This window comes from Lithobates pipiens, unplaced genomic scaffold (assembly GCF_037356315.1).
Source record: "Lithobates pipiens isolate NorthernLeopardFrog02 unplaced genomic scaffold, aLitPip1_a1.2 Scaffold_16, whole genome shotgun sequence".
Classification (NCBI taxonomy): domain Eukaryota; kingdom Metazoa; phylum Chordata; class Amphibia; order Anura; family Ranidae; genus Lithobates; species Lithobates pipiens.
This window is the reverse complement of record NW_027507748.1, coordinates 534,336,139-534,354,778: the sequence shown is the minus strand read 5'-3', so window position 1 is coordinate 534,354,778 and position 18,640 is coordinate 534,336,139. Positions and strand designations below refer to the sequence as shown.

The window sequence follows — 18,640 nt, the reverse complement described above, 5'->3', positions numbered from 1 at the left end:
AGATGGGGGGTGGTTGTTGAGCGGGAGAGGGAATTTGAGGGAAAGAAAGGGGGAAGAGGGAAAGGGAAGGAAAGGAAGTGAAAGGGGGGGAGAGGAAGGGGAGAAAATGGGAAGGAAATTGAAGATAAGAAGGGAAGGAGAAGAGAGGGAAAGAAAAAGGAGAAGGAAAGAGAGGAGGGGAGAGAAAAAGGACAAGAAAAAGGGGGAATACCAACCAGTGAGGGGTAGGAGGAGGAAGTGAGATTATGAGGGGAAATGAGGGACATAGTAAATACCTGATAAATGGATACAGTAAATAGGAGGGTCCCAGGAAGAAGAATCCCACTAGGGAAAGGAGTATCAATATCCACTAGGGATTTTTGTCCCACTCAAAGAAAAAAGTAGGGAGTGGGGGTGCGATAAAAACCACACAATCCTGCCCAATATGAGTGACCTGAAGGAGGAAAAAAAATAGTGGCCATGGGTAAATAAAAAGCTTGCCAGACAGCCAGCTCCATTGAAGGAGGCTGCAGAATGGCTGCAAACGGACAGTATATCAGTAAGGTATACTCACTGTGAATTTGTAACTAGAACGATTCCCGGGCCCATTGTCCAGAGCATTCAAGCAGGCAACAGCCTGCTTTATATATTCCCCGACCCAGCGGCATTACATAAGCGCCAGTCATCGCTAGTGTGTGATGTCACTGGGTCAGAGCTCCTGTAGTGCGCACATGCAACAGAATCGCATGTATGCATGCGCGATTGTCCACAGGCCTAAGGGCGGAAGCCCATGCCAGGATGTGCACAAGAGGAGAAGGCAGTCCCAATAAATGAGAGTCGTCTATCCACCAGGGAGATCACCTAACTGCCGCATAAAGACAAATGGTGGGACACCAGCAATACAGCGCAAGCCACTGGGGGGAGCAAGCAGAAAATCTCTGAGGATACATTAGTATATACAAAAAGACAAATATAATGGTTAATAAACAGTGAAAAAAGTTTTTATGAAGCAATACAACACAAACTAATGTAAATAAAATGATCTACAGGGATTAAATATATATACTTCAATGCCAAAGCAACCCTCAATAATTCATATTGGAGGCTCATGGGTAAATAAAGCCTGAGGCTGGAAGAAAAAGACATAAGCACAATAATAATAGGGCAAGGAAATTAAATACAAAGAAGAGAAATTAAGGCATGGAGCAATATACAGGGGGACAGTACCAGACAAAGGCTGGACTAGCCAAATTAGCTAAATATCCATAGAAAAGAGGTACATTAGATACGCAGCTAGATAGCTGTGTGTGCATATATAGACCAGACAACAAGGAGACTTAGGGGGTGCCTTCAGGGAGCAAGGTTTAGAGAAATGGTTTAAAGGAGTTGACCTCATTAAGGCCAGGTGGAGTAGTAGTATTAAGCCTCTAAATCCAGAGGTTCTCACACTGCAAAATCACCTTGTCGCGGTCATCCCCCCTAGAATCAGGGGGGGTGAGCACCACCTCCAGGGCCAAAAATCTGATAACTGAGGGATTAAACCTGTGACAAAGACCTATGTGTCGGCCAACAGTATTAAGTTTCCCATTCGTGGAGTTTTGGGCAGGATTGTGTGGGTTTTTATTGCACCCCCACTTTTTCTTTGAGTGGGACAAAAATCCCTAGTGAATATTGATACTCCTATGCCTAGTGGGATTCTTCTTCCCGAGACCCTCATATTTACTGTATCTATTTATTAGGTATTTACTATGTCCCTCATTTCCCCTCATAATCTCTCCTCCTCCTCCTCCTCACTGGTTCCTATCCCCCCTTTCCCCTCTCCCCCCTTTACTTTTCCTTTTTCTCTCACCTCCTCCCCCCCCCCTTTTTCCTTTCCCTCTCTTCTCCTTCCCTTCCTTCTTATCTTCAATGTCCTTCCCCTTCCTCTCCCCCCACTTTTCCTTCCTTTCCTTCCCTTTCCCTCTTCCCCCTTTTCTTTCCCTCATTTTCCCTCTCCCATTCAACAACCACCCCCTCCCCCTTCCCCCTTTGCCCCCCTTTTTCTTTTCCCCCTTTCTTTTCCCTCCTCCTCCTTCCCCCCTTCCCTCACTATCCTATACCCATTCACAACCACTACCCCCAACACACACTTCCCCTCTGTCCACCACCCCCATCCACACCAACCCCCCCCTCCTTCTTTTCCCTCCTCCTCCTTCCCCCCTTCCCTCACTATCCTATACCCATTCACAACCACTACCCCCAACACACACTTCCCCTCTGTCCACCACCCCCATCCACACCAACCCCCCCCCCCCTATTTTTTTCTCTTTACATCTCCTCACCAATTCATCCCCTTCCCAACACACCTATTCCAGTCACAACCCCTCAATCCCAGTTTTTCCCTCCATATACCTATACCATCTGGTTTATCCCATCCTTTTAGATACCAGTCCAGTGTCTTGTAAATCCCCCCTAGTCGCCGCGGGAACCTCTCTGGTGATGTCTTGTGCCTTGTGAATGCTAGTGTTCTGGGTAAGCAGCGCTGCTCACTTTTAGCCCCCCTTTATATAACATTGCCTTTCATACTACTGTATTTAATGTTGTTACCATTTTGGTCAAGTGTATTGTTTTTGATTACCTGCTAATCAAATTACAGATATCCTCCTGATGATACAGCATTAGACTGCAAAACTGGTCGAGATGCTGTTGATGATCAACTATCCCACTGTGATCTTCCCCATTTGGGGATCATTATCTTGGTGATACACATGGATTGTTACTATGCTTTTAATTTGTATTTGATTTACTTATTATGTGTTATTAATTTTGCATTAATAAACTTTTATATCAATTAATTTTTCACATATTTATCTATACATCTGAATTTACACTCCTATACTGCACCGAGATAGTCCAATTGCCCCTGTTCTCTAAGGAGGTTTGGTTGGGAATCAAGCATCCGATCGCTTTATATCAAAGTTCCTGGATGATGGTACAAAGGGTTTATTTTTTCTTTATTATTTTATTGTTATAGAATCTACCTCTATCTCTTTACACCTAAAAAAGGGAATGTATAGGGATTTTTTTTTTTTTTTACAGCTGCAGGGATTGAGGTGTTCCAGTAGGGCATAGGGTACAAATAGGAGGGGGACCTGACGAGCCTGGAGTTGGGCTTTTTCACTCTTTTCATAAAACTTGTAACAAAGTCACCTTTAGAAATGTTTAGTAATGACATGCTATCAACATATACTTATAGATAATTGCAAACTTTTTACCGAATTTATCGGCGTATAACACGTACTGGCGTATAACACGCACCCCAAGTTTAGGAGGGAATTTTAAGGAAAACAAGTTTTAGGAGGGAAGTTTAAGGAAAAAGACTTACATTAAAATGCCCATCAATGCAGCCTTATCAGTGTCCATCTGCAGCCTTGTCGATCATTATAGCCTAGCCCAGTGTCCATCTGCAGCCTTGTCCATCATTGTAGCCTTGCCCAGCGTCCATCTGCAGCCTTGCCCAGTGCCTTTGCAGCCTTGCCAGTCTCTTTGCAGTATTTCCTTGTTTTAAATTTGGCGCCGATGGAGAGGAGCGAGCGGAGCCAGGATACAGAAAGCTGAGCGTACTTTGGCTTTACTCCGCTCCTCTCGCAGTCCCGCCCACCTCCACTGATTGCAAGAGGAGCGAACGCCACTGACATACAGAAAGCCGAAGGCTCACAGTCAGGGGCAGGACTGCGAGAGGTGCCGAGACTAGCCGAAGCACATTCGGCTTTCTGTATGTCAGCGGCGTTTGCTCCTCTCACAATCAGTGGAGGTGGGCGGGACTGTGAGAGGAGCCGAGTAAAGCCGGGTGTACTTTGGCTTTGTGTATCTCGGCTCCGCGCGCTCCTTTCCCTAAAATCAGCGGGGGATCGGCGTATAACACGCACCCATGATTTCCCCCTGATTTTAAGGGGACAAAATTGTGTGTTGTACGCCGGTAATTGGTTCCCGTCAAGCCACCGCAGTTATACTGTAGCAGGATGGCTCCCCTGGGTGAGCCATCGAAGCAGTATGTCGGCTCTTTAAGACGATGTAGAAGGCTGCAGCGTGTCCCCGGAGCCGATGCGAGTGTCCAACAGGCGTGATGACCACGGGGCACCCGCGATCACTCATGACAGAGCGAGGACTGGGATCTGTGTGTGTAAACACACAGTTCCCAGTTCCCTCAGGGGAGAGGAGACAGAACGTCTGTTCCTACGAGGAACACTGATCGGTTTCCTCCCCTAGTCAGTCCCATCCCCCTCCCAGTTAGAACACACCTAGGGAACACAGTTAACCCCTTGATTGGCCCTTAGTGTTAACCCCTTCCCTGCCAGTGAAATGTATACAGTAATCAGTGCATTTTTATAGCACTGATCGCTGTACAAATGTCACTGGTCTCAAAAATTTGTCAAGCGTGTCTGATTTGTCCGCCAAAATATCACAGTCCCGATAAAGATCACTGCCATTACTAGTAAAAAAATAATAATAATAATAAAAATGCCATAAATCTATCCCCCATTTTGTACACGCTATAACTTTTGCACAAACCAATCAATATACGCTTATTTCAATTTTTTTACCAAAAATATGTAGAAGAATACATATCAACCTAAACTGAGGAAAAACATTGCTATTTTAAAGAAAAATTGGGATATTTATTATGGCAAAAAGTAAAAGATATTGTAATTTTTTTCAAAATTGTCGTTCTTTTGTTTATAGAGCAAAAAATAAAAACCGCAGAGGTAATCAAATACCACCAAAAGAAAGCTCTATTTGTGGGGGAAAAAGAATGTCAATTTTGTTTTGGTACAGCGTCACGCAATTGTCAGTTAAAGCGACGCAGTGCCATATCACAAAAAATCGTTTGGTCAGGAAAGGGGTAAATTCTCTGTGCTTTGTATACTTTTTTTTTTTCTTGTCCTTCCCATTCTTATCACAATTGCCATTTTCACTAAGGGCAGATTAATCCATCTCCCTTTACTTCCTGGAACTCTGGGTCTGCCTCCTGGAACATGTGACAGGAACTTCACATGATGCCGCTGTAAGGTCCTGGTAACATCACCTGTGCTTTGCTCAACCAGGAAGTGGTAAAACAGTACTTGTAAGTATACACCAAAAATGTTTGTTTAATGTAAAATTATTTCATATCAGAGTGCACAGATGTATGCTGATGTAATTTTTAGTGAAAAGGAAGAACTGTCAGCTTAGGGATTCTCACAGGGCTTCTAGGTAGGACTGTAGTCTTATGTCACATGAGTCGTTGTTGTATAGCCTCCATCTCATATCCCCATGTATGGGTGAGAGTATAATACAGACTAGCTTTCAGGCTCATTAATTATAAAGGGCCCTCTGACTTTTCAGTTTTTATCTTGAAGGCAATTCCGCTATCAAAATCTATGCCGCTCTGGTGTAGAAGAACAAACAACATCATGCTAATAAGCTTAGCACCAAAATGGCAAGAGTGAGTACCTCAATATGAATTCATTGTAGCCTATTTACATACTCATTACTGTAAGCATGCCAGTGTAATTCTAATTAGTTCCTAATTATTCATAATGGTTCTTGCTGTTGTGTAGCCAGACAGACCGTTGAGCCTTAGGGCCATGATTTATTCTTTGTGTATTACAGTCCTAGCATGGGCTTCTGTGGCTATGGTTACAGTATGTGTTCACATAGAGAATTACTGAATAATGCTTAAAGGCAGCCCTAGGTAACACAGGAGACAGCAGAGAGACACTGCTGGGTCTACTTATTAGGACATTTAAAGGGAACCTATTCCCTTCCCTACACTTTTAAAAGTACCAACGAAAAGGCATCACAATATATCTGATATTACATGTAAAAACTAGTAAAGATTGTCAATTTTTTTTTCACTTTGTAGCTGGGGACTGATTTACCCTAACTTCATGGATAAGCCCTGTTAACTGCCATTCCACCATGCAGTAAGTCAGTAATGGCATTGCCATTGGAAAAGGATGGAGCTTTTGGTCAATAAATATAATAGTGGGCAACTTCTGATGTGGACTTTTAGACTTGACTTTAGAGCCCATGCAAACCATTGTACGACGGTAATGCATGTTAAATGTGTTTGTTTACTGTGGTGCCATTCAGTGGTGGGACAAGGTAATTCAGTGCCCAGGGCGAAGATGCCAAAATGCGCCCACCCCCCTCCCCGAGCAGGGGGAGGAGCTAGTTGAAGCATGTGCAGCACACAAATACACATGTAATGGTGTAGAGTGCACCAGTATTACACACACACAGCCAATTTGATTTATTTGATGATGGCTTGGTTTACAGCCAATAAGGAGTAATAGCAATAATAGCTGCCCAAGGGTGATTAATTTGTAAATGGAACTCAAGAACTAGCTGAAGCTGACCTTGGCTTCTGTCAAATGGTCCTGCTGGAAATCTTTTGATCAGCGGGCTGCAGCGCTGATCATTGTATTCTGATCAGTGGAGGAGTCCTGCTGTCAGAGCACAATACACACATGATAACAAAAGCTTGCCACCACCCTCATCTATAACTGGCTACAGCAGTAAGCTGCACAATCTTGCTTCGATTTACTAAAACTTTGTAATATGACGACAAACCTAAACAATTCATTATCCAATTAGTAGTATCCAATCAGGCAGGCCCTTGTACTACATAGTTGGTGGTAGATCCAAAAGATATTGTACAATCAGATTGTATAGTGAATGGTAAGCTGGCCATAGATGGATCAGTTTTTTTGATCAGTTATTGTCTGATTGAAAAAAACTGAGCAGATCCCCCTCATTCACACAAGTGAGGGGGGTGGAGGAATCCTCTCCACTGAGACATTGCATTGTGATAGGGGTCAGAATACGTTGATTAGCGATGCAGGTCAAAGGAAACGTTTCCAACAAGCTGGTTTGCGAGAAGTTGATCATATTAGATCGACTTCTCTTTAGCAGGAATGGCCATAGATGGACTGAAACTCATCCAGTCGTTGGCAAACCAGCTGAATTTCCATTCATGTCCAGACATAGTAGCTCCTGTATAAAATCCCTATTGTTTTCTGATGCCTGGAGAGCTAGAGAAATCACTAGGCCTCCATGTACATGACTGCTGAGAAGCATAGGCTCATTTATGACCAACCAATAAACCAATACCTTGCCCCCCCAAAAAGACAGATTAATAAAAAGCTGATTAATTTGGATATAGGGCAAAGCCAAAGCTTTATTGAACTGTTCAAAAGTACAACTTTCCAAATGTACCAAACAATGCCAGTCACAGTATACCATGAGCACCCATAAATATGAACTCACATAGTCTAAGAGGCCTGTCCTTGCCATCAGTGCCAGACAGGCATTAGACTAACCCCAGAATTTACCAAACAACATGCCAGTCATAGTATACTGTGTGCAACCATAAATTCACATAGTCTAAGAGGCCTGTCCTTACCATCAGTGCCAGACAGGCATTAGACTGACCCCAGAATTTAACTTGAGGGCATAGCCCATAAAGCAACATCAATTGCTGGCAAGGTCAAAACCGGCAATAAAGCTGCGACATTTAGGGGGGTGACATTTAGAGCCAGTGCATGTCACTACTGGCTGTCAGGCTGCCTCCTCCTAAATTTCATTTCTTGTTTCCCTGATGCTCCGGCCGCCATATACAGTGTCCAGACTGGAGAGAGGCAGAGAGCGAGAGAAGAGAGACAGGCAGAGAGAGACAAAGGCAGAGAGAGAGAGACAGAGGCAGTGAGACAGAGGCAGAGAGAGACAGAGGCAGAGAGAGAGAGAGGCAGAGAGGCAGAGGCAGAGAGGCAGAGGCAGAGAGGCAGAGGCAGAGAGACAGAGGCAGAGAGACAGAGAGAGACAGAGGCAGAGAGAGAGGCAGAGAGAGAGAGAGGCAGAGAGAGAGAGAGACAGAGAGAGACAGAGGCAGAGAGAGAGACCGAGGCAGAGAGAGACAGAGGCAGAGAGAGACAGAGGCAGAGAGAGACAGAGGCAGAGAGAGACAGAGGCAGAGAGAGACAGAGAGAGAGAGACAGAGAGAGACAGAGAGAGAGACAGAGGCAGAGAGAGAGAGAGGCAGAGAGAGAGAGAGGCAGAGAGAGACAGAGAGAGAGAGAGAGGCAGAGAGAGAGAGGCAGAGAGAGAGAGGCAGAGAGAGAGAGGCAGAGAGAGAGAGAGGCAGACAGAGAGAGAGGCAGAGAGAGACAGAGAGAGAGACAGAGGCAGAGAAAGAGAGGCAGAGAGAGAGAGACAGAGGCAGAGAGAGACAGGGAGAAAGAGAGGCAGAGAGAGAGAGAGTTACTGTAGGCAGGACAGTATAGTGGTCAGTTTAGTGTAGTGTACAGTATAGTGGTCAGCATAGTGTAGTGGACAGTATAGTATAGTGGTCAGTGTAGTGTAGTGGACAGTATAGTATAGTGGTCAGTGTAGTGGATAGTATAGTGTACAGTGTAGTATAGTGGTTAGTATAGTGGACAGTATAGTGGTCAGTGTAGTGAACAGTATAGTATAGTGGTCAGTGTAGTGGACAGTATAGTGGTCAGTGTAGTGGACAGTATAGTATAGTGGTCAGTGTAGTGGACAGTATAGTGGTAAGTGTAGTGGACAGTATAGTATAGTGGTCAGTGTAGTGTAGTGGATAGTATAGTAGGTTAGTGTAGTGGTCAGTATAGGAATCTGGTAGGTCAGTGTTGGAATCAGGTAGGTCAGAACTATTGTATTTGAAGGAATCTCGGGGAGTGCTAAAAGTCCGCAGGTTAGGGGGCGCAAATTACTTGCCTTGCCCCGGGTGCTGACAACCCACGCTACGCCACTGGGTCCATGGCATGGGTGACAGTGCAGAAAGGTTGTAAAGTAAATACAATTGCAGCACAAGTCTATGAAGAATCAACAATTGTATAGATAATTCCAAACAAATATATATTTTTTCTAAAAAATATATGGACTTATTATGGTTCTTAAATTACCAGCAACTCCCTAGCACACTCTGCCACTATTTCATATATAAAAATCAACATGCATTATGTAATTAATCATATGCAAAAAATAGTGTAACTGCAAATACTTTATATAAGTGTCTATATAAAGTGCAAGTGCTAATTCAATAAGTTTATGTCCGTGATGGTACAATATTCAATGCAATAAACAGTGGTGGGTGTAATACTAATTATTGCCTACAGAAAACGATTAATTAAATATTATGTGAAAGAAATGAGTATAAAAAAAAAAAACACCTTCGTAAAACCAAACCTACTGTATGTGCAGCCTATCTCAAACTGTACAAACCATAATTGAAACATAATGAATCCAAATTATTATTATTAAATTATTAAACAACCAAAAAATAAAGGTTCTTTAATCTCCCCCAAATTGCATATGTGCAAAAAAAGTTCTAAACACCAGATTGCAATTCTCCAAAAAATAAATGAAAAAAAAACGAAATCCAACACTTCATATGTTCTGATGTCTGATGTGCCCCTTCGTCAAAAAAGTCCTAAAGTGACTCACCAGAGACTGTGGCTGGTAAAGTTATAAACCAGCAATTGCACAGGATTAAATGCTTGGACAAATCCACTCTCCACTCTGTAAACTACAATTTCTCAACCTGTTATTTATGCTTCCAAAGATTGTGAATGGTCTGATTCCAAGCCAACGATAGTGAGATGTTATATCTCTCTCCACTCTGCTGATTCCAATGTCTCCACCTGTCAGTTTCTCTCCCACGTTGGATGACCAGCAATTAAGGTGAAGAAAAAAAAGGAAGATTTCCATAGCGTAATCTTGTTTTAAAATTGTTTTGTTTATTAAAACCTTTTAAAATACACTCACATTTCTTAAGTGTCAACCTGACACTAGGGAACAATTGCATATTAGAGTATCTTTGCTCCTGGCTGTAGTCCAAAAACCAGGAGCCGGATCTCTGCAAAAGGCTTGATGGTGTCAGCGTCCTAGCCCCCCGCTCTACTAGTTTAGTTGTGTAACATCCTCTTGCCTTTCCATAAGGACGTTACACAACAAAACTAGTAGAGTGGGAGTGAAGTCCACAATTTGCCAGTCATTTCTGTGGGGCCGATTCCTTTTTTTGTTTTGTCTGAAAGGTTGTACCCTCATTGAAAAAAGGATCAGATCAGAAGTACGATAAGTATTCATCAGAAAACGGGAAACAAGTTCCAGTAGAACCAGCGTGTATTGTGCTCCACTGTTTTGTCCCTGAGGGCAGCTGTCAAATGTTCCATTTGTCCAATGTCATTCACCCTGGCAAACCATTGGGACACTGTAAGAAGGCATTTTTGTTTCCACGGACAGGGAATGCAGGCCCTGGCGACATTCAATAAATGTTTCAGCAACGACTCACGATCTCTCTTACTAGACATTGGAGGGAGAAAAACTATTCTATAGGAGGAGAAGAACTCTTCAGCCATAAAAGAGCATGCATGTGTGTTTACAGATATTCCTATTGAAGTCTAATGCCGCATACACACGACCGGACTTTTTGACAGCAAAGGTCCGACGGAACGATTTCTTTCGGACAATTCGATCGTGTGTGGGCTCCATCATACCTTTGCTTGCCAAAAATCCGGCGGACTTTAGAAATAGAACATGTTTTAAATTTTTGCACCGTAACTCCGCCTGACCGAGAAATCCATTCGTGTGTATGCTAGCCAATAGCTAGGGCAGCTATTGGCTACTGGCTATGAACTTCCTTATTCTAGTCTGGTCGTACGTCATCACGTTTAAAACCATCGGACTTTGGTGTGATTGTGTGTGGCCAAGTCCGTTCATTCGGAAAGTCCGTCGGAAAGACCGAAAAGTCTGGTCGTGTGTACGCGGCATAAGGGATGAACAGCTCATTTACTATTTTGAGAATAAGGCATAGGGCATATGGCCAAAAAAATGTTACCCTGTGACACTGCGCTATCCAAACAGAAAAAACAAAGCTGCTATCACAATCACAAGGATATAAAACAGTGAATCATTAACAAATATTAAATCATAGTGTAGCGCTAAAGAACAAACTATTACATAGCAATATGTGATCATAAAATATTTTAACCAATCACAAAACTCATATAGTGTGCAAGAAATACACCTTAAGTGTATAATTCATAAGTGTATATAAAAAAAGTCCAAAGACAAAAAATAAAAAATAATAAAAGTCTCTGTATAAACGTTGATCGAATCCAAACGTGAGATAAAGGTCACCATCCACCTTCCTTAAATGAGACTAACATGCAGACACCATGTGGTATTCCCGTCACCTTTCAAGATAGAGGCTTACCAGATGTAATAGACCCACACGAATCTACACTCGGAGGGTCACACAGGCTTGTGTACTCGTATACGAGATTTTTAGACGTAGTTTTTCCAGGAAAGTAGCGAATCAGACTGGATGTCTCGGCTAGTTGACAAATCCTTCAGCAGTAAAATCCAACTCAAATAGTGTTGAACCCATACAAAGAGAAAATAGGGGCCACAATAGTGTAATTCCGTTTAAGAAAAATATTTAATAAAAAGGTAATAAACTTACATGTAACCAAAGAATCAAGCGCTTAGTCAGTAAAAACAGTGCTACAGCAGGAGTCCCGACGCGTTTCGTCCTCCACAGACGTCATCTGGGGTAACACTCCACTGTAGCACACTCACTTTTATATCCCCCCTTTCAATCTGGGCGAGAATTCCATCTGCCTGTGTCACCGTATATTACTTCCGGTTTAAGATGGCGCCCGGCGTGCGTTCCACGCCTCGCTCTAATATTACAACAAAAATCCGCCAGCGTTTTAATGCCATAACACATGCGGAGTAAGCCGATAGATAAAATCAGCCTTAATCCACCTAGAAAGACAAAATACTAAAGATCTTCCCATCACACAAAGAAACCTCATATCCGGGTCATAGCTGAAATAATGACAGACGCCCAATAAGAGGACTGATCACACAGTGGGCGTATCACATTGCATAACTAACCTCATATCCGGGTCATGAGTGAAATGATAACACACGCCATACGTGGGAGACTAATCCCGCGGTGGGCGTGTCCCCGATTAGAGCGTGAGGTTTCCAGACAACGGCGCTGGAACGCAACGTCCACAGGAAGCGCCGGTGTACCTGACGCCGGAAGTGACGTAGAAGGAAATACGTCACCTCCGGTCAAGGCACATCAAACATCGGAACTGACTCAACAGGAAATACGTCACCTGCAATCAACCACGGAGCGCATATATATGTTCCGGAACGCACGGCTCAAGAGGCTGTGCACTAGTATACCCACCTGTTCAAAATTGCAAAAAATACTGATACGAAGTAGACTCAGCACAAAAAAATGGAAAATAGATATAAATAAATATAAATAATAATAAAAATAAAAATAAAAAAATATAAAAAAATGAAAATGAAAAATCTCCTTATTTTAAGTAAAAACTTTAAATCGAATAGCACCTAGCAAACAACCAAAGGGTGCATTCACCAGGGACATGAATATATCACCCCCAAAAAAATTTTTCATTTTTCCTTCCTTTATATAAAAATATCCTTATACAGAACAATAATTTTTTTATGTATAAAAAATCAAAGCCAGCAATAGTGTACTATATGTCTGAATGTTCATCAAACCAGTTAGCATTGACACATACGGCAGATGGAATTCTGTCCCAAAAGGATTTTTTTAAAACATATTACATAGAAAGTATAAAAAACTAGGCCAAAGTGAAACATTGACAATATACACATTAACCATCATTAATAAAAGCATTAATATCCCACTCTATATTTAGGCCAAATGGAGAGTAGGATCGAATAGTATATATCCAATAGGTCTCTAATCTTGAAACACCTCGAGTCATAGCACCCCCTCTCCAGGGCGGTGTGTATTTGTCAATAGCCAAAAACTCGGTACCCGTAGGGTCACTATTGTGACATTCCCTATAGTGTTTCGGGACAGTATGTTTAGAGACCTTACCCCTTATTAGAGCTATATGCTCACCTACTCTAATCGCAAACGTTCTTGTTGTCCTCCCCACATATTGTTTCCCGCATGGGCAAGTGATCAAATAAACCACATACTTAGTGCTACAAGTACAAAATGATTTTATAGTGTATGTTTTATTGGTTACTGTTGATGTAAACTCAGTTGTTTTTTGTCTTCCGGCTGTATTAAATTGGCAAACGCCACATTTTTTACAGGGGTAAAAACCTGTTAAGTTGTGAAAAAAAGATGGACGACAGGGTGGATTAATGACATTGGGAGCAATACGACTCCGTAAGGAGGGCGCACCCCTAAAGAGTACTTTCGCTCTCTCAGGTAACCTAGATCTAAGAACCGGATCACTTCTTAATACATCCCAATGTCTGTTTATAATGGTCTTGATTTGTTTATGCTGTACTGAAAAAGATGTAAGCATAGACCATCTATAGGTGTCATCCGATTCTTGGCGTGATTTCTCAACAACCAGGCTCTCCCTATTAGTACCGATAACTTTCTGTATCTCTGCATCAAGAACATTAGTGTCATATCCCTTATCCTCAAATTTTTGTTTGAGGGTTTCTGCCTGTGTCCTGAATGTGTCCAGGTCTGTGCAATTCCTCCGCAGCCGTAAAAACTGGCTCCGTGGTATCGAACTCAACCATGTTCTATGATGACAGCTATCGAGGGGAATAAAACTATTCCTATCCGTCGGTTTAAAATGCGTTTTAAACACAAATTTGTTATCTACTAACTCAATTTCTAAATCAAGAAAATTGATCTTAGAGAAACTCATTTCAAACGATAATGAGATACCCCTGTCATTACAGTTCAAATTCCTAAAAAATTCAGTTAGCGAATCCGGTGAACCACTCCATAGGAGGAGGATGTCGTCTATATACCTAGCCCACAGGACCAAAGAAGGGTTCTGCTGGGCATAGACGACATCCTCCTCCCACTTGGCCATAAATAGATTAGCAAGACTGGGGGCAAACTTAGCCCCCATGGCTACACCGCGTTGTTGTAAATAATACTTATCGCCAAACCAAAAATAATTGTGTTCCATAGCAAATTCTAAAAGTTCGATGAGATAATCACATTGGAATGGCGCCAAGGAATCTTCAAGATCCAAAAAATGCCGGGCGGCCTCTATACCCATCCCCTGAGGTATACAAGTATAGAGGGACGCTACATCCGCTGTAGCCAGAAGACATTGCTCATGTAGTACTAAGTTTTCAAGTCTCCTAATTGTAGCACCTGTATCTTTAAGATAAGAGGGGGTTTTCTTAACAAGAGGTTGCAAATAAAAATCTATGTAGCGGCCTATACGTGAAGTGACCGAATTTATACCACTCACTATAGGCCTACCAGGGGGGCTCACCAAATCTTTATGGATCTTCGGTAAGTAATAAATTACGGGAATACGTGGGGAAATAGGAACCAAAAAATTTTTTTCTTTATTATTCAAGATTTTTTGATCGTGACCTCTCTTAATAAGATCTATAAGTTGTTTTTTATATGTAATCGTAGGGTTGTTGGCAAGTTGCTTATAAGTACCTGGCTCATCCAAAATCCTGTGCATTTCCATTTCATACTGTTCCCTGTCCAAAATCACGACTCCTCCACCTTTGTCCGCTGGACGAATAACTACATCTTTTTGTTCACATAAAGATTTAAAACCATTTACTGAAAAAGTGGTTCTATTAACGCTTCTGGTGGGAAGTCTGTCCAAATCTTTTAATACTAAATCCCTAAATATTTTAACAGCTGGAACCGTAGATACAGGGGGTACAAATAAAGACGGGTTAGCCAACCCTGAATGTACGGTTCCAGATGTGGCCGCTGAATAATCTGTTCTGAAGGGATTGGTTGTCAAATACCGCTGAATATTAATCTTTCTGATGAATTTGTGTATATCAATAAAAGTATTAAATTTATTGAGTGTTTTAGGGGGTGCATATTTTAATCCTTTATCAAGTACTGACAGTTCGGCATGAGAAAAAGATTTCTTGCTTAGATTAAACACACCCTGTCCTACTAAACCCGCCTTCTTTTTCCTCCTTTGTACTCGCTCTCCGCCTCTACACCCTCTCTTGGGTCTTGATCCCTTTTTCGAATATGTGGATCCTCGCGAAAATCCTGACTCCTATAGTTAGTATTAGGTGGATTATACCCAGATGGTACATAGGTATTGTTCTTAATGTCTGGATCACGCAATTCTCTCAATGGGGAGAACCTATTATATGTAGGGACCAAAGTAGTATTATAGTATTGCGGTCCACCATAGTGGGGGTTGGGGGGAGCACGTCTAGGTGATGGAGAGTAATAAGAGGAGTCATTATACTCCCTATACTGGTGAGCATCATGATTATATGGACGTCCTCTATTAAAACCTCTACCACCTCTTTTTCCTCGATTGTTACCTCTTCCCCTCTGGGGATTATTGGGGGTGTGGGGGGTATAATGATGTACTCTCTGTTGGGAAGGGGGTGGACCCTCACACATCCCACTCTGTGCAACTTCACTATAAGACATAGGAGGCAAGGCAATCCTCTGCGAGGCACTAGGACCTCCGGATTGGGAACCATTAGTAGGTTGTGCATCTATGGCAGGTGTATTCTGAACAGATTTCTGCCAACCGAAGACAATACCCGTTTTATAATCATTAACATCTCTTGAGTACTTTTTCTGTTTCTTATATTTTTGTTCCCTGTCTTCTTTCTCCAGATGGTTTAACAAATTGGCAGAAAGAGAGTTATATTCCGGGGTGTCTTTAAACATCATCAGTTTATCTTTAATTTCTTTGATTTCTTTATCCAACAAGGCCATTTTACTGTTCTTCCTTGAAATCAGAAAGCCCAACAGATTAATTCCTGCCTCATTAAAGTATTTAAACCAGATATCCAAATCCGTTTCACCCTGTTGGGGGTTTACATCCCACCTTAAGCTTCTAGGGACCATATGCTCTGCAATGTATTGTTGCAGGAACACAAGATCCCACTGTAGGTGAAGTTCAGACGTCATGATATTTTTAAGTCTCATAAACATCCCACCCACCTCGGTGTTACTACCCGTAGCAACAAATACACCATCTGTGTTAACTTTGTGCGAAGCACGATATTCAAAGATATCCATACCCACGGTGGAGTGTGTAAAAAAAGGGGAAGAGGGATTGCCGCAATGTGTATATCCAAACAATATATAGTCAAAAAAATGTTACCCTGTGACACTGCGCTATCCAAACAGAAAAAACAAAGCTGCTATCACAATCACAAGGATATAAAACAGTGAATCATTAACAAATATTAAATCATAGTGTAGCGCTAAAGAACAAACTATTACATAGCAATATGTGATCATAAAATATTTTAACCAATCACAAAACTCATATAGTGTGCAAGAAATACACCTTAAGTGTATAATTCATAAGTGTATATAAAAAAAGTCCAAAGACAAAAAATAAAAAATAATAAAAGTCTCTGTATAAACGTTGATCGAATCCAAACGTGAGATAAAGGTCACCATCCACCTTCCTTAAATGAGACTAACATGCAGACACCATGTGGTATTCCCGTCACCTTTCAAGATAGAGGCTTACCAGATGTAATAGACCCACACGAATCTACACTCGGAGGGTCACACAGGCTTGTGTACTCGTATACGAGATTTTTAGACGTAGTTTTTCCAGGAAAGTAGCGAATCAGACTGGATGTCTCGGCTAGTTGACAAATCCTTCAGCAGTAAAATCCAACTCAAATAGTGTTGAACCCATACAAAGAGAAAATAGGGGCCACAATAGTGTAATTCCGTTTAAAAAACTGAGTTTACATCAACAGTAACCAATAAAACATACACTATAAAATCATTTTGTACTTGTAGCACTAAGTATGTGGTTTATTTGATCACTTGCCCATGCGGGAAACAATATGTGGGGAGGACAACAAGAACGTTTGCGATTAGAGTAGGTGAGCATATAGCTCTAATAAGGGGTAAGGTCTCTAAACATACTGTCCCGAAACACTATAGGGAATGTCACAATAGTGACCCTACGGGTACCGAGTTTTTGGCTATTGACAAATACACACCGCCCTGGAGAGGGGGTGCTATGACTCGAGGTGTTTCAAGATTAGAGACCTATTGGATATATACTATTCGATCCTACTCTCCATTTGGCCTAAATATAGAGTGGGATATTAATGCTTTTATTAATGATGGTTAATGTGTATATTGTCAATGTTTCACTTTGGCCTAGTTTTTTATACTTTCTATGTAATATGTTTTAAAAAAATCCTTTTGGGACAGAATTCCATCTGCCGTATGTGTCAATGCTAACTGGTTTGATGAACATTCAGACATATAGTACACTATTGCTGGCTTTGATTTTTTATACATAAAAAAATTATTGTTCTGTATAAGGATATTTTTATATAAAGGAAGGAAAAATGAAAAATTTTTTTGGGGGTGATATATTCATGTCCCTGGTGAATGCACCCTTTGGTTGTTTGCTAGGTGCTATTCGATTTAAAGTTTTTACTTAAAATAAGGAGATTTTTCATTTTCATTTTTTTATATTTTTTTATTTTTATTTTTATTATTATTTATATTTATTTATATCTATTTTCCATTTTTTTGTGCTGAGTCTACTTCGTATCAGTATTTTTTGCAATTTTGAACAGGTGGGTATACTAGTGCACAGCCTCTTGAGCCGTGCGTTCCGGAACATATATATGCGCTCCGTGGTTGATTGCAGGTGACGTATTTCCTGTTGAGTCAGTTCCGATGTTTGATGTGCCTTGACCGGAGGTGACGTATTTCCTTCTACGTCACTTCCGGCGTCAGGTACACCGGCGCTTCCTGTGGACGTTGCGTTCCAGCGCCGTTGTCTGGAAACCTCACGCTCTAATCGGGGACACGCCCACCGCGGGATTAGTCTCCCACGTATGGCGTGTGTTATCATTTCACTCATGACCCGGATATGAGGTTAGTTATGCAATGTGATACGCCCACTGTGTGATCAGTCCTCTTATTGGGCGTCTGTCATTATTTCAGCTATGACCCGGATATGAGGTTTCTTTGTGTGATGGGAAGATCTTTAGTATTTTGTCTTTCTAGGTGGATTAAGGCTGATTTTATCTATCGGCTTACTCCGCATGTGTTATGGCATTAAAACGCTGGCGGATTTTTGTTGTAATATTAGAGCGAGGCGTGGAACGCACGCCGGGCGCCATCTTAAACCGGAAGTAATATACGGTGACACAGGCAGATGGAATTCTCGCCCAGATTGAAAGGGGGGATATAAAAGTGAGTGTGCTACAGTGGAGTGTTACCCCAGATGACGTCTGTGGAGGACGAAACGCGTCGGGACTCCTGCTGTAGCATTGTTTTTACTGACTAAGCGCTTGATTCTTTGGTTACATGTAAGTTTATTACCTTTTTATTAAATATTTTTCTTAAACGGAATTACACTATTGTGGCCCCTATTTTCTCTTTGTATGGGTTCAACACTATTTGAGTTGGATTTTACTGCTGAAGGATTTGTCAACTAGCCGAGACATCCAGTCTGATTCGCTACTTTCCTGGAAAAACTACGTCTAAAAATCTCGTATACGAGTACACAAGCCTGTGTGACCCTCCGAGTGTAGATTCGTGTGGGTCTATTACATCTGGTAAGCCTCTATCTTGAAAGGTGACGGGAATACCACATGGTGTCTGCATGTTAGT

The 18,640-nt window shown here is 41.8% G+C and overlaps 1 protein-coding gene across 2 annotated transcripts in view; it reads left to right on the top strand.

Moving 5' to 3' along the window:
• Positions 1 to 18,640, top strand: part of ERICH6B (glutamate rich 6B) — a 305,261-nt gene that overhangs the window by 230,313 nt on the left and 56,308 nt on the right. Inside the window, exon 13 of one of the 2 annotated variants that reach the window (XM_077483225.1) lies at positions 2,615 to 2,754. The exons of the other annotated variant lie outside the window; for it this stretch is intronic. Within the exon in view, the coding sequence (XP_077339351.1) occupies position 2,615 (1 nt within the window). The 3' untranslated portion in view covers positions 2,616 to 2,754. Of the gene's footprint in view, positions 1 to 2,614; positions 2,755 to 18,640 lie in introns of those variants that run through there. 2 annotated transcript variants of the gene reach the window in all.